The sequence below is a fragment of the Lynx canadensis genome, chromosome B2, assembly GCF_007474595.2.
Source record: "Lynx canadensis isolate LIC74 chromosome B2, mLynCan4.pri.v2, whole genome shotgun sequence".
NCBI classification, from domain to species: Eukaryota; Metazoa; Chordata; class Mammalia; order Carnivora; family Felidae; genus Lynx; species Lynx canadensis.
In genome coordinates, this window is record NC_044307.1 from 15,138,265 (window position 1) to 15,163,100 (window position 24,836).

At 51.3% G+C, this 24,836-nt stretch overlaps 1 protein-coding gene across 2 annotated transcripts in view; it reads left to right on the plus strand.

Annotated features, from left to right (window-relative positions):
* Positions 1–5,082: 5,082 nt before the first annotated feature.
* The window catches only part of GFOD1 (glucose-fructose oxidoreductase domain containing 1), a 115,614-nt gene continuing 95,860 nt past the window's right edge, over positions 5,083–24,836 (plus strand). For both annotated transcript variants that reach the window (XM_030314823.1, XM_030314824.1), the window contains exon 1: positions 5,083–5,633. In XM_030314823.1, the coding sequence (XP_030170683.1) occupies positions 5,381–5,633 (253 nt within the window). In that variant the 5' untranslated portion in view covers positions 5,083–5,380. The remainder of the gene's footprint in view (positions 5,634–24,836) is intronic.

The following is a 24,836-nucleotide window of genomic DNA, read 5'->3' on the forward strand; positions in this document are numbered from 1 at the left end:
GCTCGGGATCGATGTGTGCTGAGAGCAATCCTCCCCTGCCCGGTACCGTGAACCGGGTGAGACACAAATGGACACTCGGCTTCTCCACCTACTCCAACCTGGGAAGTCACCCCAACTCCTCCTCACCCTCCTCGCACGTCCAATTAGTTGCAAGGCCTGGGAGACTCCATCTTGTCATAGCAGAGTGCCCTGCTTTATCTCACGTACATGTGCCTGCATTTTCATTCCCATGCATGAGTTTCCCTTCACACTCGGGGTATTGCAGTGGGCTCCTCGTGGGGCTGCGTGTGGTATGCCCTCTTGCAATTTGCCTCCATAACGGAGCCTGAGTAATGGTTGTAAGAGGCCAATGTGAGGCACCTGGCTGGCTCGGTTGGTAGAGCATGTGACTCTTGATCTCAGGGTTATGAGTTCGAGTCCCACCTTGGGTGTAGCGATTACATTAAAAAAAATTTTTTTTTTAATCTTTAAAATCCCAATCTGATTGTTCACTGTCTGCTTTAAGTCTTTGGGCCACCGTCCCTCATGTCCTAGCCTCTTCCACGCAAACCCTTCCACCTTGAGTTAGCCTATTTTTAAAGTTTATTTATTTTATTTTATTTTTTTGATGTTTTTATTTATTTTTATTTTTGAGACAGAGAGAGACAGAGTATGAGCAGGGGAGAGGCAGAGATAGAGGGAGACACAGAATCTGAAGCAGGCTCCAGGCTCTGAGCTGTCAGCCCAGAGACTGACACGGGACTCGAACTCACGGACTGTGAGATCATGACCTGAGCTGAGGTCAGATGCTTAACTGACTGAGCCACCCCGGCGCCCCTATTTATTTTATTTTTGAGAGGGAGAGAGAGAGAGAGAGGGAACACATGAGAGTTGGGAAGGGGGAAAGAGAGAGAATCCCAAGCAGGCTTTGTGCTGTCATCGCAGAGCCCAATGTGAGGCTTGAACTCATGAACCATGAGATAAGGAGTTGGACACTTAACCAACTGAGCCACCCAGGCACCCCTTGAGTTAGCCTATTTTTAGCCTCCCCCAGTCTAGAATATTCTCCCCTCTTTATTCCAGCTAACTCCAGCAAGTCCTTCAAAACCTGAGTCTAGTTGTCTCCTCTGGCTACAAGTCTTGGAAGGCTTCCTCTACTCCCAGATCACCCCCTGCAGGTTCCTACCATGGTGTGAGTCACGCTACATTGCCATTGTCAATTCGTATCAACAGGCCACCAGGCATGAGTAACCTGAAGGCGGGGGCCCTGCCATACTCAGCCTCGCTCCTCCGGGGCCTAAATCGTTCTTGCACACGGCACTTGGCATAGTTCTAAGGAGTTTATAAACATTAACTCGTACAGAACTTCGTAATAAAACCTGGTGGGTAGAAGAACATCTAAGGATTTGTTCAACAAATGCATATTGAGTGTCTAGCAGGCGCCAGATACAGTTTTGGGCGCTGGGCATTCACACAAACTTCTGACCTCCATGAGTTTATAATCTGTTGAGGCAAAAGGATGATAAACAGGTATATTACATGTTGCAAGGCGGTGAGAGGCGCTATGAAGAAAAACAAAGCCAGACACAGGGAGGAAATGTGACAAAATGTCATTTTAGCCAGGATGGTTGGGCAAAGCCGTCTAAGGAAGTGATATCTGAGCAGAGACCGGAGTAGAGTGAGGAGAGTGAGCCAGGTGGATACATGGGGGTGGAAGGGGGGTGTGTGTGTGTGCGTGGAAGGGGGCGTGTGGAGAAACAGCAAGTGCAAGGGCCCTGAGTCAAGAAGGGGCTCTCTGGGTAGAGTGCACGGCGAGGAGGCCAGTGTGCTGGAGTACAGGCGGTGGGGTGGAGGGCTGGAGGCGGAGAGATGTGCGAGGCAGAGGGTTGGCTCAGGAGGAGCTTTTCAGGACATCCTGAGGAATTTGGGGTTTAGTCACTGCTAGGTGTCAAGTCTGATGGGACGTGACTGGACTTACCTTTTAAAGATTCACTCTGGCTGCTGTGTGGAGAATACAGACTGTGGGCAAGTACAAAAGGTTCCAGGAGGTAGACCAGCGGGGAGGTGAATGTTCTGGTCCGGGCAGTGATGACGGGGACCCCAGGTCCCCACCCGGCAGAGAAGCTGTCAGACTCTGGATGCATTTTGAAAGCTGAGGACCTGGTGATGCTCAACTGTAGAGTGTACGAGAAAGGAGCCCTGGCCACCTCCAAGGATTTTGGCCAGCTGTGGGCTGGTGGTGCCACTTGTTAAGATGGGAATGATGGGGGAAGAAACAGTCTGCGGTGGGGGGGGGGGGGAGGTTGGAAGCGAAGCATTCAGTTTTAGATCCCTAAGTCTGAGATGCTGCCAGGATTCTCTTTTGTCTTCTATGAAATGGGGATGATGTCTGTTTTATACACTTGTGGTCATTTTCTTTTGATATTACACAGAAGTAAGGTTTATTTCTATTCACACTGCAGCTATGGGTACAGTCCCCTTTAAAAGAACACAAGCAGGGGCACCGGGTGTCTCATTTGATTAACCATCCAACTCTCGATTTCGGCTCAGGTCATGATCTCACGATTCGTGGGATCCCCTCCCCCCAGCGGGCTCTGTGCCGACAGCTCAGAGCCTGGAGCCTGCTTCGGATTCTGTGTCTCCCTCTCTCTCTGCCCCTCCCCGGCTTGCACTCTGTCTCTCAAAAACAAATAAAACATTAAAAAAATAAAGAGAAGAACACAAACAGAATTCTCTCTTACTGGCTAGATACTGCTGCCCTTGGACAGCTGTCTCTCCTATCAAGCATGACGTTGGTAACAGACCCCTCTCCATGTTTATTTACCATATGTATTTAACGTTTATCTAGAGCTTACTATGTGCCAGGCACTATTCTAAGGATTTGATAATCCTCCAAAACTCTTTGTATATGCCATTGTTACCCCGATTTAACACACGTAACGTAACCGTGGCACCAAAAGATAGAGTAATCCGCTTAAGGCCCCACGGCTGGTAAATGGCAGAACCAAGAGTCAACCCCAGGTGCTCTGTCTCTGCTTCCAACCCCCATGCCAAGCTCCACACCCCCCTGCTCTGGATGAGCCGTTGCCATCCTTGACCTATGACCTGGCCTCCTGTGTGCCGAGATGGTGCCTCGTGTCTGACCCCATTGCCTGCGCCCCTTACCCTGGTAGGCGTTCCTGCCTTGGTTCTTACAAAACCTCTGCTCAAAAGCAGCCTGTCAGTACTGATGGCAATACTCCTTTTGTCTCAGACCTTCCCAGGCCGTTGGCAGCCACTCAGAGCACTCAGTGTCCTCTGTGCCTTTCTTCTAACGCCCTGAGGTCAGCCACCTCCCCCCTCATTGCAACACACGAGCTTTTCTGGTATCCTGCTCTCTCCACGCGCCTGCCCGATTGCCACAAGTTGCCCGCCTGATTGTTACAAGTTGCTTCAAACGCTTGCAAGTATCACGTTTTCCGCTCCTGCCTTGAAGCGGACCGTGTGCCACATTGAGCTGAGTGCTGAAGACAAGAGAGGAACAGGACCCCTGACCTCTCAAGAGACTTGGAGCTAGAAGCCAGGTCCCTTTCAGCTTTGGGTCACGCATCCCAGCACCAAGTGGACACGCAGCGGACATTCGGTGAATATTCATTCATTTGTTTAGCAAATGTTTATTGAGTGCTTACTACACACATGCCAATGTGATCCGTGCGGAGGATATGGGAAACCAGACAGGCGCAGGATTCCCTGGGCTCCAGGGACGCAGAGCCAACTTTAGCCGGCCCCCCCTCCCCCTTCCTCCAAAGGAGCAGAGGGTGCGGGTGGGGGAGAGACCAGCGAGTGGAGGCCACGGGAAGCTGAGAAAGAAGCCAAAGCTCGAAGCCCAGCAACTGGCCTAGCTTCTGGCCAGGGCGTCCTCTTCTTCTCGGAACCCAGACGTGGACACACGTGCCGCAGCCACTCCGGGGACCCCTCACATAGCAGGGGCTGGCCTCGCGGGGGAAAGCAGAGCTTTTGTTAAGACGACTGGGAGGAGGAAGGCTACAGGACCTTGCGCGCGCGCGGCGGCAGGGGTGGCGCGCGACTGGAGCGAGACCTCTTAGAAGGAGAGAGAACTCTCCAGCCCGCAGCCCAAACTCTGGAGTCTAGTCTGGATTCCAATCGCAGGCCCGCTGCTCACCTATTGTGTGACCTTGCGCGAGTCACTTACCCTTCCCAGGACTCAATTACATCACCAGTTAAGTGGGTTTCCAATAACCTTAAGGTTAGCGCGAGGATTCAGAGAGAATGCCTGGAAAGCTTCCCTAGTGGGTTCTGGGCATGTAGGCTTCGCTCCCGCTCCGTCGCTCACACCTCGCTGGGTCCCCCGCGCTCCCCCTCCCAGGGACGCACACCTAGCCCATCAGGGCGCGCCCGCCCCGGTGGATTTATTGGCCCGCTTGGGGCGGGGTTTGGGAAGAGGCGAGGAGGGAGGGAGGAGGTGAGGGCGAAGAAAGGGAAGCGGCGGAGGGGCCGGAGGCGCGCGGGGCGGGGCGGGGCGGGGCGGGGCGGGGCGGGGGAGGAGCCGGGCTGGGTTCCTGGGCCCCGCGCGGCGCGCTCCGGGAGCCCGGGGCGGCGGGGGCGGGGGTGGCGCGCGGCGGCCAATGGCGCGCGGCGCTGCGGCGGGGGCGGCGCGGCGACACCCGGCTGCTGACAGCCAAACTCCCCAACTCCGCCCTCGTCCCCGCGGGATCCCGGAGCCCGAGCCGGCCTGGGGCCGAGGCCGCCCGAGCCGCGCTGCGAGCGAACATGGCAGCAGAATGAGAAGGCTGGCGCCTGGTCGTGGCCGTCGGCGCCGCGCTGCAGCTCGAGATCCGCGTCCGGCGCCCTGCGAGCCGCGCGCTTAGCCGGCCTCCTGGTGGCCGCTGGATTATTTCATTCGGAGCCGAGGGCGGGGGAGAGAGGGGGACCCCGCAGCCGCGCCGGTCCGTGCTCGGGCAGGGTGTGCGACTCGCCGGCTGCGGAAAGCACGCGGGAGAGAGCGGGTCCCGGGCTGCGGCGGCGCGGGCGCGGGGATGAGCCGGCCATGGGGCGGCCTCGGCGGGGCTCGCGGAGCCGGCCGGCGCTGCGGCGGGGGCGCTGCCTGAGCCGGGGCTCCGCGGGGCTTCGGGGCCTCTGGCGCCCCGGGGGGGTCCCTGCCGCCGCCCCCGGGAGGGACGAGAGCCCCGCGTGGCGGACACTGCAGCAGACGCCGCACTGAGGCGCCCCGAGCCTGCTCCGCCTGCAGCTCGGTGCGCTCTCGGCACCCGGGCGCCTTGCCCGGTGCACGGGCTGCTGGCGCACCGCGGCGAGCCGGGCGCAGGACTGGCTACACGGGGGTGTGTGAGCCTGTGGGACTGGAGATCTGAGCTGAGGCAGAACCCGGCGGACCGGAGCAGCCATGCTTCCCGGGGTGGGCGTGTTCGGCACCAGCCTCACGGCCCGTGTCATCATCCCGCTGCTGAAAGACGAGGGCTTCGCGGTGAAGGCGCTGTGGGGCCGCACGCAGGAGGAGGCGGAGGAGCTGGCCAAGGAGATGAGCGTCCCCTTCTACACCAGCCGCATTGACGAGGTGCTGCTGCATCAGGACGTGGACTTGGTGTGCATCAACCTGCCGCCGCCCCTCACCAGGCAGATCGCTGTCAAAACCCTGGGTGAGCGACCCCCTCCCCCCTCCCCTGCAGCCTTCCTTCCTTCCCTCCCTGCTGCTCTTCTGCTCTCGCCCCCTCTTCATCCCCGAGGCTTACGAGGCATCTGCGCCGGCCCGGGGACCTGAGATGCCACAGGCCACTCGGAGCTCCCTCCTTCCTCATCCCCGGCCTTCCCAGCCTCTGCGCTTCTCTCCTCCCTTCTGGCACCACCTGGACGCGCCTTCCCACGTGTGTGGCGCGGAGGCTGGAGGAGGCGTGTGTTTCCGGGATGTCGACCGGGCGGATCGGATGCCGAGGACTGGGCATGGGCTGCTCGGAGGGAGAGGAAACTCAGTCCCCAGCTGTGCCTGTAGTGCCCCGAGTGTGTGCGTGGGTGCGCGCCTGGGAGAGGCGAGTGCGCGCCCGGGAACACCCGAAACAAGGGCCCCACACGTGTGTCTGGTTTTCCTGAGGGCGGGAGACTACCTGATCCGGAGCAGCTGTGACGTCCTGCCCGGCCAGTTTGTTTCTTTCTGCTGTTAGTGTGGTGTGAGGTTAGAATTTGACGATCAGCTGGAATTACTAAGTCTTGGCTGTAAGCCAGGACGGCGGGAGTGATTAGATGGGGCGGGGGGAGAGGGATTTATGGGGACGTCTTCCAGGAGGTCGTGGGTTAGTGACGACCGGTTTGATAAAACCAGGGGGATTTAACTGTCGAGCGTGGCAGCTCAGGAGCTGCCTTCTGCGTGGGTTTGGAATGATAGGTCTTGAATTTTTAGGGGACGAACGCAGCCGTTCCAGAGGCATGGGTGCTTTGTGTGGGAAAAGGCCCCACGCAGTCCCTTTCATGTGGGAGCATGTACTGGTCCCTCCTTAATAACCGTGGGGAAAGTTCCCAGGTCTGACGTGGGCAGGGAGGCTGGGAACGGGCTAACCCCTCTGGCCATCCGGTTCCCCCACCTATATAACCCAGGCAGTCTGAACAATCTCCGAGCACAGAGCAACCGCGGCTTTGCCGTGCCCAGGGGAAAAAGAATGCCCGTGTCCATTGGCAGTCCTCACACATACCTAAGACGATCCCAGCAGTATCCCTGCCTCCGAACCCGCCCAGAAAGTGTACCGCCCGCCCTTGAAAGTTGGAATTTTTATTGATGGGGAAAGAGACCAAGCTTATGGCCCAGGACGCGACATTAAAGAAGTGTTTCAAGGGAAGGGCAGGGACAGTACCCAGAAGTCCATGGTAATTTATGTAATCTGGGAAGGCGTGTTTTATTTTTATGTTTTAATGGGCGCGGATTAAGGGTAGATGAAATGTACGTATATTTTAATTAACTGCAGAGACCTATAACCAGAAGGTAGAACTCTTTCTTCCTAGAAAACCATTTTTTTTTTTTTTTTTTAAATTAGGCCATTCTGCTCTGGACTCAGACGGGACATCTGATCGAATTCCTAAGGAGGCTGCCCAAGCCTGTCAGTTTTCATGTCAATTTGATTAAGTTTCTGACCTTTGTTTATTTTTCTTTGGCCTTGAATTGAATGTCCTTGGGTTCTGGGCTGTCTTTTCTGTTTGGTTTCATATATGTCGGATAGCTGACCTCTGTGCTTACAGTGGGTCTGTGCGTTATCAAATAGGTCATAACCCTCCTGTGGCTTGAATCTATTAGGACAGTTGGTATCCACAGGTTTCACCTGAAGAGCTTATGCCTGGTCATATCAGACAGACCTTGTAACATCGCTTCTCCCCACTATGGCAACGCAGCCCTGTCGGTCAGCACCCCTAAGGCGTATCACCAGGAGAGTGGCAATTTGGGGGACAAGGATGTCCCTGTTTCCTGACCAACTCTTATACTTCAGCCCAAAGAGCATTTGGTTGGAGAGGAGGGGCGCACATTATACATTTCTGGATACTTCTGTTCTTATTTGCAATAATCCCCGTGACTTCTTTTTTTCCCTTGACAAGACTAACATGAGTTACCTCTTCAAAGCCAAGCAAAGAGGCTTCAGAAACAGACTTAGTTTAATAAGCGTGACTAAGGAATAGGGTTTTGTGTATATGTTTTGTAGGAAGTTTTGAGCTTTTTTTCTTTTTTTAACTCCTGATTTTGCAGGTAACTTGAGATAGGTTGTGATTATCGAAAATGAAGGGGGACATCGACTTTAGATGTGGCCGGATGTTGGTCTCATTCCCCACATCATCTCTCCTGAAAAATCCCCAGGCCACGCCCGTTGACGATGTACCTGCAAATATGCAGCCTGGTGGTCATCTTGGTATGCTTTGCTGTCATGGTTAGAGGTTCAGCACATACAACACAGGAAGTGAAACACCCCAGACAGTTAGAGGCCTGGTTTGGCCGTTGGGGTTTATAGATGCTAGTTTGCCCAGAATTGAAACAAGCCGGTCTTGACTGGTCCTGGTGAATTGGCCTTCTTTTGGCAAAGGCTAGGGCTTTGAGTTGCTGGCCCAGCAGTGGCCAGTGGTCTGTGGCCATCTATCCACACTCATAACTGGTCTCAGGCCTGTCAAGGTAAGGGGTTGGTCTGGGGACCATCGGGGAATGACACTTAGAATCAATAGAATCATAGGGGCACTTGGGTGGCTCAGTCAGTTAAGTATCTCACTCTTGGTTTTAGCTCAGGTCGTGATCTCAGGGTTTGTGAGTTCGAGTTCTGCATCGGGCTCTGCACTGACAGTGTGAGCCTGCTTGGGATTCTCTCTCTCTCTCTCTCTCTCTCTCTCTCTCTCTCTCTCTCTCTCTCCCCACCCCCCTTCAAAATAAATAACCTTAAAAAAATAGAATCACATACATCCTCCTTTAATTTCTAAAAATTCCCTTGAAATCCCTACTTTGGTGAACTAGACATTTCTCTGTTGTAGAGACTTTCCTGCCATTCTTTTGTACAGTTTCTCCAGCGCCCAGGGCTGCCCCTTATTAAATACCTACCCTGTGCCGGGCAATATGGTAGGTGCAGTATGGAAAACGTTTCATTTCATGAGGAGAATGGTCCTCTGAGATAGATGTGATGCCCATTTTACAAATGAGGCAACTAAAATCCAGAGACCCGAGTGGAATTGCTCAAGGGAATACTGCTGGGGATTTGAACACCACCATTCTGCCTCCCTGGAGTCCTTTTTTCCCCCTTCCATCCCCTAACCTTGCTTCTTTGCCTCAGTTCCTTTTCTCAGATCGTAGTAGCTCGGGTGAGACTGTAGAATTATCCTTTATTCCTGTTTACCCCACCCGTGGAATTAGTTCCCTCTTATATCTGTTCCTTTTTCGCTATCATTGCTTCCTCCAGAGAAGGAACTGGCTCCGTACCTGGGCTTCTGAACTAGGTTCCAGCCTGCCCCTCCTCGCCACTGCCTCCATTGTCCACGCTGCGGCCAGAATTTCCTAGAAGAACTTTACACTCGGTCATGTCACTGTGCCCCCCTTGTGTCACTTCTAGGAAGAGTCCCAAGTGCTTGGCATGTCGGGCAAGAGCTGGCCTCGGGTGAGCCTGCCCGGGCTCATATCCTGCTGGCTATTCTGAAACCCCATGAGCTTTAGCTGAACCCCAAACTACTAGCGTGCCCTTGAATGGACCCCTGTTTGATTATATGTCCATGCCTCTGTCGGGAACACCTGCCTTGTGAGGGTTGCCTGTTCATCCTGGAAGAGTCTGCCCTTGTGTTACCTCCTCCCGGAAGCCCCCCCCTTTCCCCTTCTCACCCCTCATGTATGTACCCTGCGGTGGTCTCAGCACCACATGCCCCCCATCTTTCCCCAAACCCATCGTAGTGCATCGCAGCTAACTGGAGGCAATCACTCTTACCAGTTTTGAAGATCTGGCTGGGTATGTAGTGGCAAACATGTGGGTGAAAAATCCTAAAACCTTTTTTACGTAGCTGGTAACATTCCATACCATACGAACTGTTAATATACTTTTGTCATGCAACAATGTTAATCTTGAAAAGATACACACACACACATACACACATATTCATATATACGTATATAAAAACCAGCATCTGAAAGTATCCTTGTTCCTATTTTTGGCTGCATAGTATTTCATCATATGGATAAATCAACATTTATTTAACCAGTTCCCTATTACTGAGCATTCGGGTTATTCCCAATCTTTTGCTTATACAAACACGTAGTGAACAACCTAGAACCTGTGTCATTTTGCGCATCCATGAACGTGCTTGTAGGACAAATATGCCAGCGGCTGGTCAAAAAGTATGTGCTCATTTCCTTTAACAAAGATGTTGCCAAATTAACCGGCGCCCAAAATGACACTGCTGTTTGTCAGTTTCCTCGTGTGCCTCTCTCTCTGCAAGCTCCTTGCCTGCCAGGTGCCTGAAGGCTTCTGAACTAGGTTCCAGCCTGCCCCTCCTGGCCGGGATGGTCTCACTCACCTTTTGTATCCAGATCAGCACAAGCTCTCAGCCAGCCTTTGGGGTCAGTCAAAACCTGTCTCCGACTTGCCCTGCTGCACCTGGAGTATGCACTGAGCCACACGCTGGCTCCCTAGGTCCACTCTTGTTCCTTATCCAGTCTAGTCTCTATACGATAGGCGAGTGCCATCTATCTGTCTATATATGTAGATGGCACTGTGTCATTCCCTGCTCAGAATCTCTCAGTGCTATCTCCTATGGCACTTGGGGTATCATTCAGCTTTCTTGGCCTGAGTGGCCCTGCCTAGTAATCCCTGTCACCTCCTTGGTGACTGACCACTCTCCCCGGCTCACTACCCTCCAGCACCTTGGGCCTTTTTGCTCAAACACACCAGCCTCTTTCCTGACTCTGGGCCTTTGCAAACTGGCTTTTCCCTCTGCCTGGAAGGTTCTCCCTCCCTCCTCTGAATGGCTAGCTCTTTCTGACTTCACGTTTCAGCTCCGATGTTATGTCAAGAGAGAGGCCTTTCTGATCCTCCTCTTCCAACCAAAAGTTCTTTCCCCCACTTCTCAGTTCTCCCTCTGTACCCTCTTTATGTTCTTTGTAGCGCTGTTGCTGTTTGTATGACCTCTTTCCCTTGCTAATTCTCTTATTTGGTATTTATCTCCCCATGTGGAAAGAAAGTTCTTTGAGGTAGAGCCTGCGACTGTTTTGCTCTCCGGGGTGGCCTTATCTCCCCTAGACAGTGCCAGGCGCTGAGTCACCTACTAGGCACCCTGTAAATATTTGCTAAATGACAAATGAATGCCTTTTTAATGAATGAATGGATGCTTGGGGAAGGCAAAAGGTTACAAAGAGGATGGGTCCATCAGTAAACCACACTTTGCCCTGCTCGCAGTAGCCCAGTGTCTCCCAGACACTCACACTCGGTCTCACCACCTGGAGCCCTTGTCAAAAGGCAGATTCCAGGGTGGGACCCAAGATTCAGAGTTTCTGTCCAGCCCCGCCTCCCTCTGCCGGGTGGTGTGGATGCTGGGACAGCCGGACACAGAGATGTGATGGCTCTGTGCCTCTGGGAAAACAAGACCAACCTCGCCGTGAATAATTAAACTGGCGAGGGGGTTGGGGGGGGGGGGGGGACGGTGTTAAAGTATCTGGTGCCTTTGTGTGTAACACGACGACTTCTGTTTTCCTGGTCCCTGCCCCAGTTTCTGGAGCTGGGGGAAGCCTCTCCGCGGGATGGGAGGCTCCTTTGGGATGGTGACGAAGGCTGCGGAGTTTCTCTGAGCTTTGATGGTGCTGCACGTGGATCTTGCCCGGACTTGTTTGGCGTCCTCAGCTCCATGCCCTTTGCCACCCCTGCGTCATAGTGTCTGCAGTTGCTCAAGGAGGACAAGGGCTGCCGGGACAGAAAATGGGGATGGTCGTCATGGCCCCACGCGCAGAGCTACGGCTGTAGATAATCAGACATCATTTTTGCACTTGGCGGTCACCATTCTGAAATCCCAGCAAACCCCGCATTTCTAGCTCCCGCCTCGAAGTCGCTTCGGGATGTTTTCCTCTCCGAACACAGGGTGGAAAAGGCAACGTGCTCTTCTCTCTTGAGTTTCTGTCCTCTCAGCACTGAGTGCGGTGGTTTGGGTCTATGGGTTTGTTGTAGGGTCAAGGACGCCCTGGGGCGTTATGTCCATGGCAGAAATGACTGTACTGTTAGGAAAAGTCAAGGTTCACGAATCCCACTCCATCTAACTGAAATTAGGTGCAGTTGAGTGATTATTTTGCTGATGATATCTGGCTTTGAAAATGTACGATTCTGCAGAAGATTAAACGGAAATGAGAAAAAGCCAAAGGAAGAAACTGGACATTTTGATGCTGAAACTAGGGAGGAATAAAAAAAAAAAAAAATGGTGGAAGTAAATAGCTGGTTTTAAAGGTTTCACCAAGAAGGAAATACACAGGCAATTAGTTACATATTTTGATTGAGGGCCGTCATGGCCTCTCATTGTAGACAACATTGTGATTCGCAGAACTGCTGGTGATAGAGTAGGTTGGCAGGTCACAACTGTGTGTGTGACATCCTTGTCGAGCCTCAGGTTTCTGGCCAACAATATGGATTTAAAGGTATTATCATAGGGGGCGCCTGAGTGGCTCCGTGGGATAAGCGTCCAACCCTTGATTTCAGCTCAGGTCATGATCTCATGGTCATGAGATCGAGCCCCACGTCGGGTGTGGAGCCTGCTTAAGATTCTCTGTCTCCTTCTCCCTCTGCCCCTACCTAGCTTGCTCTCTCTCGCTCGCTCTCTCTCTAAAATAAATTAAAAAAAAATATCATACAAGGTTGGTGTGACAATTAAAATGAGGGGGGTTGTGTAAAGAGCCCACGCCCCCCACCCGCTATCTGCCTAAACTCAATAAATGTTATTCTATTTCTTCTTGATGTGATCAATTCTTCAACCTATTCCAAATGGTACTTAATTTTTTTGTTTGTTTGTTTTTAATATGAGAGAGCAGGAGCACAAACAGGGGAGAGGGGCAGAGGGAAAGCGAGAGAGAATCCCAGGCAGGCTTCACGCTCAGTACAGAGCCCGACGCGGAGCTTGAGCCCACGACCCTGGGATCACGACCTGAACTGAAATCAGGAGTCGGACGCTCAACTGAGCCACCCAGGCGCCCCCGACCAGTGGTACTTTTGAAGATTTGCTTATCATATTTTTAAAAGAGGTGATTCCCTCCTGCTAGATTCGGAAAATACAGTTGAAAGTTATTATTATCCTCTTTTAGAGGAAATGGGCATAAGCCAAGCTTCACATGTGGGATTTGCTGAGAATACAGTACTTGCTTCACAGACGCATGATCTAGAAGGTGCTGATGGTGTTCCCAGGAACTCACCACACCTGTGGAGATTCATCATCCCCTGTGAGAAGGATGCCGGGTCCTCCACGGAACTCAGGGGCAGGGGCATAGCTCAGGTCTCAGGAGGCGCCTGGAAACTATGAATTCCTGGAATTTTATCGTTTTTGTGATCTGCTTCTCTCCATGTGTTGGCCTCATCGCCTGTCCTGCTTTAAACCACCTTTCTCTGCTTCCTGCATCCATGTGGTGGACAGAACACCAAATATGGTGGCCAGGACTCCCAAATGCAGTTATCACTGGTCCCCACTTCCCCTTGTCCCCGCTTGTGTCTAATGCTTTCCCCTGGCCCGGTCTTTTTGGAGGTTATCTTGTAACATGGGGGACCCATCACGAAATGCCGTGGGGGACCCTCTACTGCAGGGAAGTGGGGGTGGAGGGACGACAAGCGGGCGTCCCGAGCTGGGCCCCACTCCCTCAAGGTGCTCATTCTAAGAACACACACTTGGGTGAAGGTTTTACAAATGTAGACGTTTCTGGATACTGTGGGTTCTTTGGCCATGTTGCTGAAACACACGCTCAGCACTTTGCCGCTTTTATAATAACCGCAGTAAAACAGCGGACAGAAGAAACACGTGTGTGGCGACCCAATGCCAACCTTGTCATCATTAGTATTAAGTTCAGGGAGTGTGTGTTTGTAAAATATGTGATGGGAGAATGGATAAACTTGACCGGCTCCATGGGGTTTGATGGCCAAGCACCTTCTGCTTGGCACGCGCCAGAGGCAGACTGTGGTGAGCGTAGGGCCTCCAAGGAGTCAGGAAAAGGATAGAGCTTCCTGGGGAAGAGGAATTTCTACCTTCGGACTGCCTTCACCCTGCAAAACTCTTCCCTAGGCCTCCAGCCTGCTAGTCTGCCCTGCAAATTGGGGACCTGCCCATAATTGCATGAACCAGTTCCTTAAAAAAAACCTGCCTTGCCCTCACTCCCCGACCCGTAGTCCCTCCCTCCTCTTCCATTCCCTCCCCCTCTCTCCCACTCTTCCCCCTCACTTTCCCCACATCCTTCCCCCCCTTCCCTTCTCCCTTTCTCCGCCCCCCCCCCCGTCTATCCGCCCAGCCTGTATTGGTTCTGTTTCTCTGGAGCCCTCTGATGAACACACATTTTGCCTAGATCCAGTCCACCTGGCCAGGTGAGCTGGGCGATGGCACCCAAGTGTGGATCTGGCAAGACTCCTTGGTGCTGAAGCTGTTCCATTGAGTTCAGCTGGTGAGTGCGGGCCCCGAGGAGAGCACTGTCTGAGCTTTGTCCTCTAGAACGGGAAGACTTGGAAGGCAAAAGATCTTTTTGGTTTAGACTCCAACAAGGCGGGGTCGGAAGGCTTTAGAACCCTTGCTGCTGAGAGCCCCAGGGACCCTGACCAGTTCTACCTCTGTCATCCAGGCTTTGGGGAAGCTGGCTTCTCAGGTTTAAGCAAGCTTAGGACGCCCTGGAGTTTAAACTTTCCCTGAGAATTGTTAATGCCCCGTGAGCATTAAAAAGTGCAGGAAAAAAAAAAAAAAAAACTTTACAATGATAGGAATTGTTTTTAAAATTTCTGATTTCCAACTGCAATGGCTTTCGTGGTACCGAGAGGTTCTTTCATTTAGCATGACGCCCGTAAACTGAAACTATAGAGTGTTGAAGCCCCAGTGAAATGGGTATGTAGCTTTCACATTGCTTTTTTTAAATAGCTTTATTTATTTTTTTTTTTTAATTTTTTTTTTTCAACGTTTATTTATTTTTGGGACAGAGAGAGACAGAGCATGAACGGGGGAGGGGCAGAGAGAGAGGGAGACACAGAATCGGAAACAGGCTCCAGGCTCTGAGCTGTCAGCACACAGCCCGACGCGGGGCTCGAACTCACGGACCGCGAGATCGTGACCTGGCTGAAGTCGGACGCTTAACCGACTGCGCCACCCAGGCGCCCCAAATAGCTTTATTGAGATAAGCTTTATGTATCACAAGAGTTACCCATTGAGAGCCAATGATTTCTAGTAAGTGTATACCATTGTGCAGAAAATTTTAGAACACTTCCAACATCCCCACACGTTTCCTCCTGCCTGTTTGCAGCTGGCCCCCATTCCCACCCCAACCCCCTGGCAACCCCGGATACGCTTTGTCTCTGTCATTTGGCTTCTTCTAGAAATTTCACATAAATGGAGTCCTGTAGTATGTAGTCTTTGGTGTCTGACCTCTTTCCCTTAGCATTTTTTTTGATGTTCATCTGCGTCGTTGCGTCTATCAGACATTCATTCCTTTTTCTTATTGCCGAGTAACCTTCGAGTAAAATACCACATTTTGTTCATCCATTCACCCTCTGATGGATGTTTGTACTGCTTCCAGTTTTTAGCTATTTTTTTTTTAAAGTTTATTTATTGTGAGGGAGAGCACATGAGCAAGAGCTGGGAAGGGGGAGAGAGAGGGGAGAGGGGAGAGAGAGGGGAGAGGGGGAGAGAGAGGGGAGAGGGAGAGAGTCCCAAGCAGGTTCCGCACGGTCAGTGCAGAGCCCGATGCGGGGTTTGAACTCACCAACCTCGTGATCGTGACCTGATCTGAAAAGAAGAGTCAGACGCTTAACTGACTGAGCCCCCCAGGCGCCCCCAGTTTTTACGATTATCAATAATGCTGCTTTGAACATTTGCATGCAAGTCTTTTGTAGACCCAGGCTTTTTTCACTTCTCTTGGATACATATCTAAGAGCGAAATTGCTGGGTTGTATGCTATGTATATATTTGCCTCGTATGTACTATTCTATATTCCCACCAGCTATGTAGGGATATTCTAATTCCTCTACACCAGCACCAACACTTGGTATTGGCAGCCTTTTTGAGGACAACCTTGATGGTGCATAGAGCTATCGCATTATGACTTTGATTAGCATTTCCGTAGTGACTATTGATGTTGAGCAACTTCTTGTGTGCTTATTAGCCACTCATGTATCTTCAGATTTCTTGAGCAGTTTTACATTGAATTTTCTTCTTACTGTTGAGTTGCAAGCATTGGTTTTGGGATCTCGTTGTGTTGTTCAGTTAGGGGTAGATTTTTTGGTTTTTGAATACTTTCCTTTCTTCCTGATTTTGGAACTAGATGCAGCTGAACTAATTCTCCAACCTAACTGAGATTAGCTTTGCCAGATATTCATGGAAATGGTTCATTATTTAGAAAAGCAAGACGGCCATGTGAGCGGATGCTGATGTCTGGGGCACCAGCATTGCCCCAGGCCCTGATAATGTGCTGAAAATCCTTTTTTTTTTTTTAAATGTTTATTTTGAGGGGCACCCGGGTGGCTCAGTCAGTTAAGCGTCCGACTTGGGCTCGGGTCATGATCTCACAATTCATGGGTTCGAGCCCCGCGTCGGGCTCTGTGCCGACGGCTCAGAGCCTGGAGCCTGCTTCAGATTCTGTGTCTCCCCCTCTCTCTGCTCCTCCCCCGCTTGTGCTCTGTCTCTCTCCTTCAAAAATAAATTAAAAAAAAAAACATTAAAAAAAATTTTTTAAATGTTTATTTTGAGAGAGAGAGAGAGAGAGAGAGAGAGAGAGAGCTCATGCACACATGAATGGGGGAGGAGCAGAGAGAGAATCCCAAGCAGGCTCCATGCTGTCAGCACAGAGCCCAACACGGGGCTGGATCCCACGAACCATGAGATCATGACCTGACTCGAAATCAAGAGTCGGATGCTTAACCTACTGAACCGCCCAGGCTCGCCTGCGCTGAACGTTCAGATTTCCAATTTGAAGGTGATCTGAGGGGGTCCAGGATCCTTTAGTCGCTTATTCTGCCCAGTGTCTGCAGAATGTTTTTCTTCTTCATTCATTTCTCTTTAATAAATGCCTTTGGATGCCTGTAGCCCTCTGTTAGCTGTCACCAGCCCACCAGCCGTGCCTCAGATGGTAAGATACAGTCTTTGTTCTTGATACGCAAACACGCAACAATGCGATAACATGTATCATGAAGTGGAGTGAATTGTGATACTGTGAGGCCGGGAAACAATGCGATAACATGTATCATGAAGTGGAGTGAATTGTGATACTGTGAGGCCGGGAAGTGTTTGCTTGAGGCAACTGAATAACCCCCCAAATGTCAGTGTTGGGTTAAGGGTCAGCCACCTGGGTAGCTCCCCAGTGCCAATCCGCAAAGGGTACTAACGCGAAGGAGAAAAAGCAGAGGAAAAACCCAGGGAATTCCCCCCACAAAAGGTGCTATGTGTGTGAATAAAAGACTTCGAGCAGAGAGAGATTGGAAGGAGCGTCCTCTAACAGCTGCTGAATTACTGCTGTGCTGTCTTCTAGAAGGGCTGGATCTAGAGGCTGGATAATGTTCACTGCCGAGCTTTGGTTTTGCTGAGTGGGGAACTCGGGTTTGAGGTTAGAGAGGGAAATGAACAGGGCCAGTGACGAAAGGCCACGCTGGTCCCCAGGGCCCTTCTCCTCAGGCAGCCTGGGTCCCAAGGGAGGTGGCCCTGCCGATAATGGATGCTTCCTGAAAGCTGAGGAAAGAGGAATTCTGAGAGCTGAGAGGGTCCAGGAAGACCTTCTGGAGGAGGTGGGGCTTCTATGGACCCAGAAGAGGGGGTAGGATTTAAATAATTGAAAAGGAAGATATAGAAGGTTTTATGAAGTAAAATCCTTTTCAAGGAACCATCTGGTTCTGGGACAACACTCTGAGGAAAATTGTGTTCCGTATGACTGACCACTTAGGGCAAAGAGTAGTGTAAGTATGTCCAAAATTTACTGGCTCCTGGGTGGCTCAGTCCGTTAAGCATCCAACTTTGGCTCAGGTCATGATCTCATGGTTCTTGGGTTCGAGCCCGGTGTTGGGCTCTGTGCTGACAGCTCAGAGCCTGGAGCCTGCTTCAGATTCTGTGTCTCCCTCTCTCTCTGCCCCTCTCCCCCTTGTGCTCTCTCTCAAAGATAAATAAACATTAAAAAAATTAAATTAAAAAAATGCCCAAAATTAAAAAAAAATTGTTCTCGTCTAGAATTAAAAAAATTCTTCTTTGCCGGCAAATTGACTGCTCCCCCCCCCCCCCCCCCCCCCCGCCACATCAGCAGGAAGTTCCACTTATATCTTTCTCTCCCCTCAATTCCAAATGGTGACAGTCACAGATGACACAGCTCTGGGGTAGGCAAAGGAAACAGCTTGCAGGATCATTGGAAAGAACCCCCTCGAGAGGAACACAATGGCGGCCTCATGGGGTGTGAAAAGAGCTGTAAAAATCCATTCAGCGAGAGACCTTGTTAAAAAAATTTTTTTTAACGTTTATTTATTTTTGAAATGGGGAGACAGCGCGCGAGTGGGGGAGGGGCAGAGAGAGGGAGACACAGAATCTGAAGCAGGCTCCGGGCTCTGAGCTGTCAGTACAGAGCCCGATGCGGGGCTCGAACCCACAAACCTGCGATCATGACCTGAGCCAAAGTTGGATGCTTAACTGACTGAGTCACCCAGGCGCCCCTGTTGGGGGAGATGGTTTTAGGGAAAGGCCACAGTGGGGGGATGGGTAGTTAGTTCTTGCCCCGGGGTCGGGTAGTCAGTCAACAGAGCCTTGCTAGCTGAGTGCCCTGGCTGGGCATTTAAACCCCCCACCCCCCACTGTATGACACATTGTATCTCTGTTGCTTTATTTCAAAAGGAGGAGTTGCCTGTTGAATCTTCTGTTAACCTGTAGAAAGTAAAGTGAGGCGCCGAATGCTTGTTCTATCATGGGCGAAGTTGACCAGTTTGAAGAGGCCGCCTGTCACTCTGCTTGGGCTTGAGTCCTGGTTTTGCCACGCTCTGTGTGGTGGCGGACCCTCTACTTAACTCTTCTGAGCCTCTGGTTCTTCATCTGTAAAACAGAGTTAATCAAAGTACCTAACTCTGAAGGTTGCTGACTTAATCAGGGATTTGTTTGTTGGTTGGTTTTTAAACGTAATTTATTGTCACATTGGCTTACCTACAACACCCAGTGCTCATCCTAGCAGGTGCCCTCCTCCATGCCCATCACCCACCCTCCCCTCCCTCCCACCCCTCATCGACCTCAGTTTATTCTCAGTTTTTAGGAGTCTCTTATGGTTTGGCTCCCTCTTTCTCTCTTTTTTTTCCCTTCCCCTCCCCCACGGTCTTCTGTTCAGTTTCTCAAGATCCACAGATGAGTGAAAACATATGGTATCTGTCCTTCTCTGACTGACTTATTTCACTCAGCATACTACCTTCCAGTTCCATCCCCATTGCTGCAAATGACAACATTTCATTCTTTCTCATTGCCAAGTAGTATTCCATTGTGTATATAACCCACCTCTTCTTTATCCATTCATCAGTCGGTGGTCATTTGGGCTCTTTCCATAACTTGGCTACTGTTGAACACGCTGCTGTAAACATTGGGGTACATGTGCCCCTCTGCATCAGCACTCCCGTATCCCCTGGGTAAATTCCTAGCAGTGTAATTGCTGGGTCATAGGGTAGTTCTATTTTTAATTTTTTTGAGGAACTTCCACACTGTTTTCCAGAGCGGCTGCACCAGTTTGCATTCCCACCAACAGTGCAAGAGTGTTCCCATTTCTAATCAGGGATTTGTTTAAAGTGAATACTCAATAAACATGACAATCCTCCTTTGTCAGGACTTACTACGGTGAGCTACTTACTATCTAGTCACTCTTCCCTTGAGCAGATATTTATTGAGCACCAGCTATATGCCAGGCACTGTCTAGATCCGTGCTTTGAAATGTACTAGCCATTTGCTGTACCCTTGTATGTAGCTCTCTCTTTTTTTTAAGTGGCTCTTTATATGTACATAAATTGAAACTAAATCAAATAGGCAGCTCAGTTCCTCGGTTGTCTTGGCCACATTTCAAGTCCTTGAAGGTCCCACGTGGCTGGCTGATGGCTTCCATGTTGGGCAGTGCAGCATAGAACATTTCTATCATTGTAGAAAAAGTTCTGTCGGATGGCGCGAATCGAGGCTGGGGATTCAGGGGCAAACGTAGCACTCATTTATGCTTCATCTAGATGCGGATTGTTGAGAAATCCAAACTTTTGGGTGTGTTTCCTTTTCTCCCAGGAATAGGACGATAGTCTACACAGTGCGTTTGGTCTCATGAGTAATTCGTAGAACTTTGGGGTGTGGGCATGACCTCCTCTATTAGTAAGGACTCTATTATTATTTTTTTAAATTTTTTTAAATGTCTATTTTTAAGAGAGACAGACAGAGCACGAGTCAGGGAGGGGCAGAGAGAGAGAGAGGGAGACACAGAATCCGAAGCAGGCTCCAGGCTCTGAGCTGTCAGCACAGAGCCTGGCCTAGGGCTCGAACTTAAACCGCGGGATCATGACCTGAACTGAAGTCGAACGCTTAACCAACTGAGCCTCCCAGGCGCCCCAGTAAGGACTCTATGATTAACAAGATGGAGATGTGCTGGCTGTGGAAAGTTTCCTAAAATCCCCATTAGATGTTGGGTGTGGGTAAGCAAGTGGATGACACCCCTCCTCACCGTGGGGTCGTCACAGGTACTCGAGGTCCCCCTCCTTTCAGCCAATCTGGCGCCCATGGGAGAGAAGCATAGCGGGCAGGGACTTGTCACAGGTGCCTTGATCCTACAAGAACCGAGAACACTTGCAGCCAGTTCCTGAGGGTGCGCTTTGGGGGAGAGCCCCGACTTCATGGGAAGGTTGCTTCCTCTTCTCCCACCGACACAACAGGGGAGATGGGGGTTCTGCTCGCGTGCCTCCTCTCTCTGCACCCCTGTCTGTCCCTGAAGCCGAGGGGAGAGGCTGAAGAAGTGCTAACACACAAAGCCTCATCGAATAGGTAATTCCTTTTTTCTAATTATGATTGGGATTTTCTCCCCCTCCCTCTGGGGGAAAGCAATACCCACTATTTAAAAATAATTTTTTAAAAAGTTTTATTTATTGATTTTTGAGAGAGACACAGAGAGAGAGTGAGCAGGGGAGGGGCAGAGAGAGAGAGAGAGGAGAGAGAGAGAGAGAGAGAGAGAGAGAGAGAGAATCCCAAGCAGGCTCTGCACTGTCAGCACAGAGCCCGATGCGGGGCTCGAATTTCACACTGTGAAATCATGAGCTGAGCCGAAACTGAGAGCCGGACTCTTAACTGACTGAGCCACCCAGGCGCCCCCAAAGCAATACCCATTTGCCTGAGCGTTGCTTTGGGGCACCGGGACTCGAAGTTCCAGCTATTTGGAGCGTGGAGGGCGAGGTGAGTGTGCCTTGGCGGGGGGCGTGAGCACACGCGTGCCCCGTGCCCCCCACAGAATGTTGCTTGCCTCAGGTCAAGGGCAAAGCGGGGATTTGAGGTGACTTGTTACTGAAATGTGCCGTTCGCGGCCCCTCTCCTCGCCTGCCTGAATGTGAATAATCCAAAGTGGGCGGTGGAAAGTGCGATTTTTTTCTCCCGCCCTGTCGCTTCTCCTTTTCCAGTAGTGCTGGGGCCCCCGAGGAGAGGAAAAAGCAGCAGGCAAACACACGGAGGGAAAAAAAGAGTGCCGCATGGTTCTGTTTGTGTACACTTCTGCTCCTCCCAGCACCGCCCACGTGGGACATGTTTGCACCGAATGGCACTGTTCTCAGAGAGTCCTGGGGGACAGGTTTAGAGCCCCTGGGGACGCAGCCTGTCTGACTTCATGTGCACAGCCGTTCACATCTAGGACACACAGGCAGGCTGGCTCTCCCCGGGAGGCCCAGGGGTACCTCTGTGCTGTTTTGTCTGTGGAACTGAGACCCGGCTGCGCGCGTGCGTGTGTGTGTGTGTGTGTGTGTGTGTGTGTGTGCGCGCGCGCGGATCCGACCCACTGGGCGCCACCCACAGGCTGCCTGCAGGGGTGATTCCGGCGGGGGTGGGGTGGGGGATGTGCACCGAGCGGCTGACACTCGCTCTTCTCCTTTCCAGCCCCCACAGCACCCCCATGGTGAAGACCATACTGGCAGCCGTGCTTGTCACTTCCAGGTGCTGGGGAAGCCGGGGGGGATTGCGCCGGCCCCATCCTCTGCCAACAGTTCCCTGCTTGGGTATCAGTTTTCAAACCAGTTCAGCATTTGTATCCACCACCCACTTGTTGGGTGCCTACAAAGGGTGCGGCAGTATTCTGGACCATGAGGGGGTGAGGAGAGGTCAGAGATGTACAAGGCATGGTGTCTACTGTGAAAGAGCTTATATTCTTTTTTCTTTAAATTTTTTAATGTTTTATTTATTTTTGAGAGAGAGAGAGACAGACAGACTACACGTGGGAGAGGGGCAGAGAGAGAGGGAGACACGGAATCCGAAGCAGACTCCGGGCTCCGAGCCGTCAGCCCAGAGCCGGACGTGGGGCTCCAACACATAGACCGTGAGATCATGACCTGAGCTGAAGTCGAATGCTTAACTGAGCCACCCAGGCTCCCCTCAAAGAGCTTATATTCTATCCAGAAACTACTCCTCACCCTTTTTTTCTTTTTTTAATTTATTTTTCTTTTTGTTTTTAAAAATTTATGTATCTTGGGAGAGGGAGAGAGTGCTTGTGTGAGCGGGGAAGGGGCAGAGAGAGAGGGAGGGAGAGAATCCCAAGGAGGCTCCACGGTGTTAGTGCACAGCCAACCTTGGGACATGAACCCACAACCCTCAGATCATGACCTGAGCCGAAAGTCAGACGCTTAACCGACTGAGCCACCTGGTGTATCTTTTCCTTCCTTCCTTCCTTCCTTCCTTCCTTCCTTCCTTCCTTCCTCCCTCCCTCCCTCCCTCCCTCCCTCCCTCTTTCTTCCCTTCCCTTCCCTTCCCTTCCCTTCCCTTCCCTTCCCTTCCCTCTTCCCTTCCCTCTCCCTTCCCTCTTCCCTTCCCTCTTCCCTTCCCTCTTCCCTTCCCTCTTCCCTTCCCTCTTCCCTTCCCTCTTCCCTTCCCTCTTCCCTTCCCTCTTCCCTTCCCTTCCCTCTTCCCTTCCCCTTCCCTTCCCTCTTCCTTCTCTTCCCTTCCGCTTCCCTCTTCCCTTCCCTTCCGCTCCCTTCCTTCGCCTTCCCTTGCCCTTCCCTTTCCTCTTCCCTTCCCGTCCCGTCCCTTCCCTTGCCCTTCCCTTCCCTTCCTTCCTCTTCGCTTCTGCTTCTCTTCTCTTCCTCGTTCTTCTTCTCGTTCTCTCTCTCGTTCTCTTCTCTTCTCTTCTCTTCTCTTCTCTTCTCTTCTCTTCTCTTCTCTTCTCTTCTCTTCTCTTTTCCATTCCAGGATCGGTTCCCATCACTTCGAATTGGGCAGAGGAACTGACGTTTTATCGAGCCTCACTGCGTACCCGAGTCAGGCGCAGTTCAGTGCCCTCTCATTCCCACCCCACAGCCAGCCTTCCAGGTGGACAGTTAGCATCTCCAGCTTAGAAGCGAGAAGCGCAAGTGTACAGGGGTTAAACATCACGTATCATTGATTCTAAGGCACATGTTTTCACACTTCAGCATCTACAATACAGATCTGTCTTCCAGTCGATGGCACGTCCTAGCTGAACTGGCAGAGGCTTGCTTTCTTGGTAGTGAGTAAAATCCTGGTTGCTCTGGGCCGAGGGCAGTGTTTTTACCTGCAGACGTCCCCTAGGGATGTGACCCATAGTCGTGGGCACAGTAGCCTCCTTACCGTCCTGGAAAACAGGAGACACAAACTGACGCCCTCCCCCATATCCTGGCTTCTGGGAAGTCCCCAAGTCCCGGCCTGTGTGTGTTTATTATTGTCACAGTACCTTATGGTCACCGCCCCCAGGTATGCAGCGAGGTTTGGACTATTCCATGGCTCACCTGGATTGAGAGAGCAGGGCCAAGGACGACAGGGGGAGGAACAGCCGATTTTGCTGCTCGCTTTGCACACCTTGGACTTGATCTGCACAGCCCCCACGTGCTGAAATAAATCAGGTCCCGTGGCGGGCTTTCAGTAAGTCATTTTCCAGAGCAGCTGATGTGAAAAGCAGAGAAGTAGGAGGGAGACTGACTGGGTGATTTGTGTCCTTGGTAGGCTCTATGGAGTAGCAGAACGGGGGGCACTTCTGGTGGGCAGAGCGCCGTGACAGGCCTTGCTGGGACCTATCTCCCGATGCCCCAGGGAAACCGAGTCTCGGAGGGGTGGAGTGGCTTGTCAGTGTCCACACTGCTAATCCAACCGAGGTCTCCAGGGAGTGTTCCTTTCAGCTTATCAGATATTTACTCACTGGGGGGGCTTAGTTTCTCCAACAAGGAGTCAAATGGGGAAGGTTGACTTCTGGGAAGCCGTCCTAAGGAAAGAACCTCAAATAGTAACTATGAAGAGACCTGCATACACAATAGTGTTTAGCGAAGCCTGATTTATGTTATTGAAACACTGGAAACGTTCCACAGCGGGGGAACAGTTAGGTAAAGATGGCAAATACAGCTGATTAAATACTTAATAGACATTGAAATTAGGTGTGGGAAGACTGCAGCCTTATGGGGGGTTTTTATGATATAATTGTGGGTAAAGACAAAAAGAAGCAGAAATGTTTCCGTATCCTGATGCTGGCTTTTTGGAAGCACACACATGCACATACACACCCAGAAAATTAAAAGTCTGGCAGATAATAAGCCAAAGTCCTAATGATGGTTATTATGGGGTTGTGGGATTATGGGTGGTTTTTCCTCTCCAAATTGTCAATTTAACAAATTTGATTTTAATGGAAAAAATAAATTTATTTTTCCAAAAAAAAAAAAAAAGAGACAATAGCATGGGGGAAAATTGTTTGGTTGGGGGTGACTCTGATTCTTACCTTCTGTGATTTTTTTTTTTTTTTTTTTTTTGATCTGGGACGGCTCTCCCCAGGCACGTGCAAACATTTGTGGTGAAGCGAAACTTGGTCCAGCATTGGCCGAAGGGAAAATTAGCAATCTTGTAGGAAGTGGATACATAAAGGTCAAGGAGCTCTGCTGGTTTTCAGGGGGATAATTGGATGTGACTCTGAATCTGGGGAGAGTGGTAGCCTCTCTTGGTTATAGGGTAATTTATTTGTAATT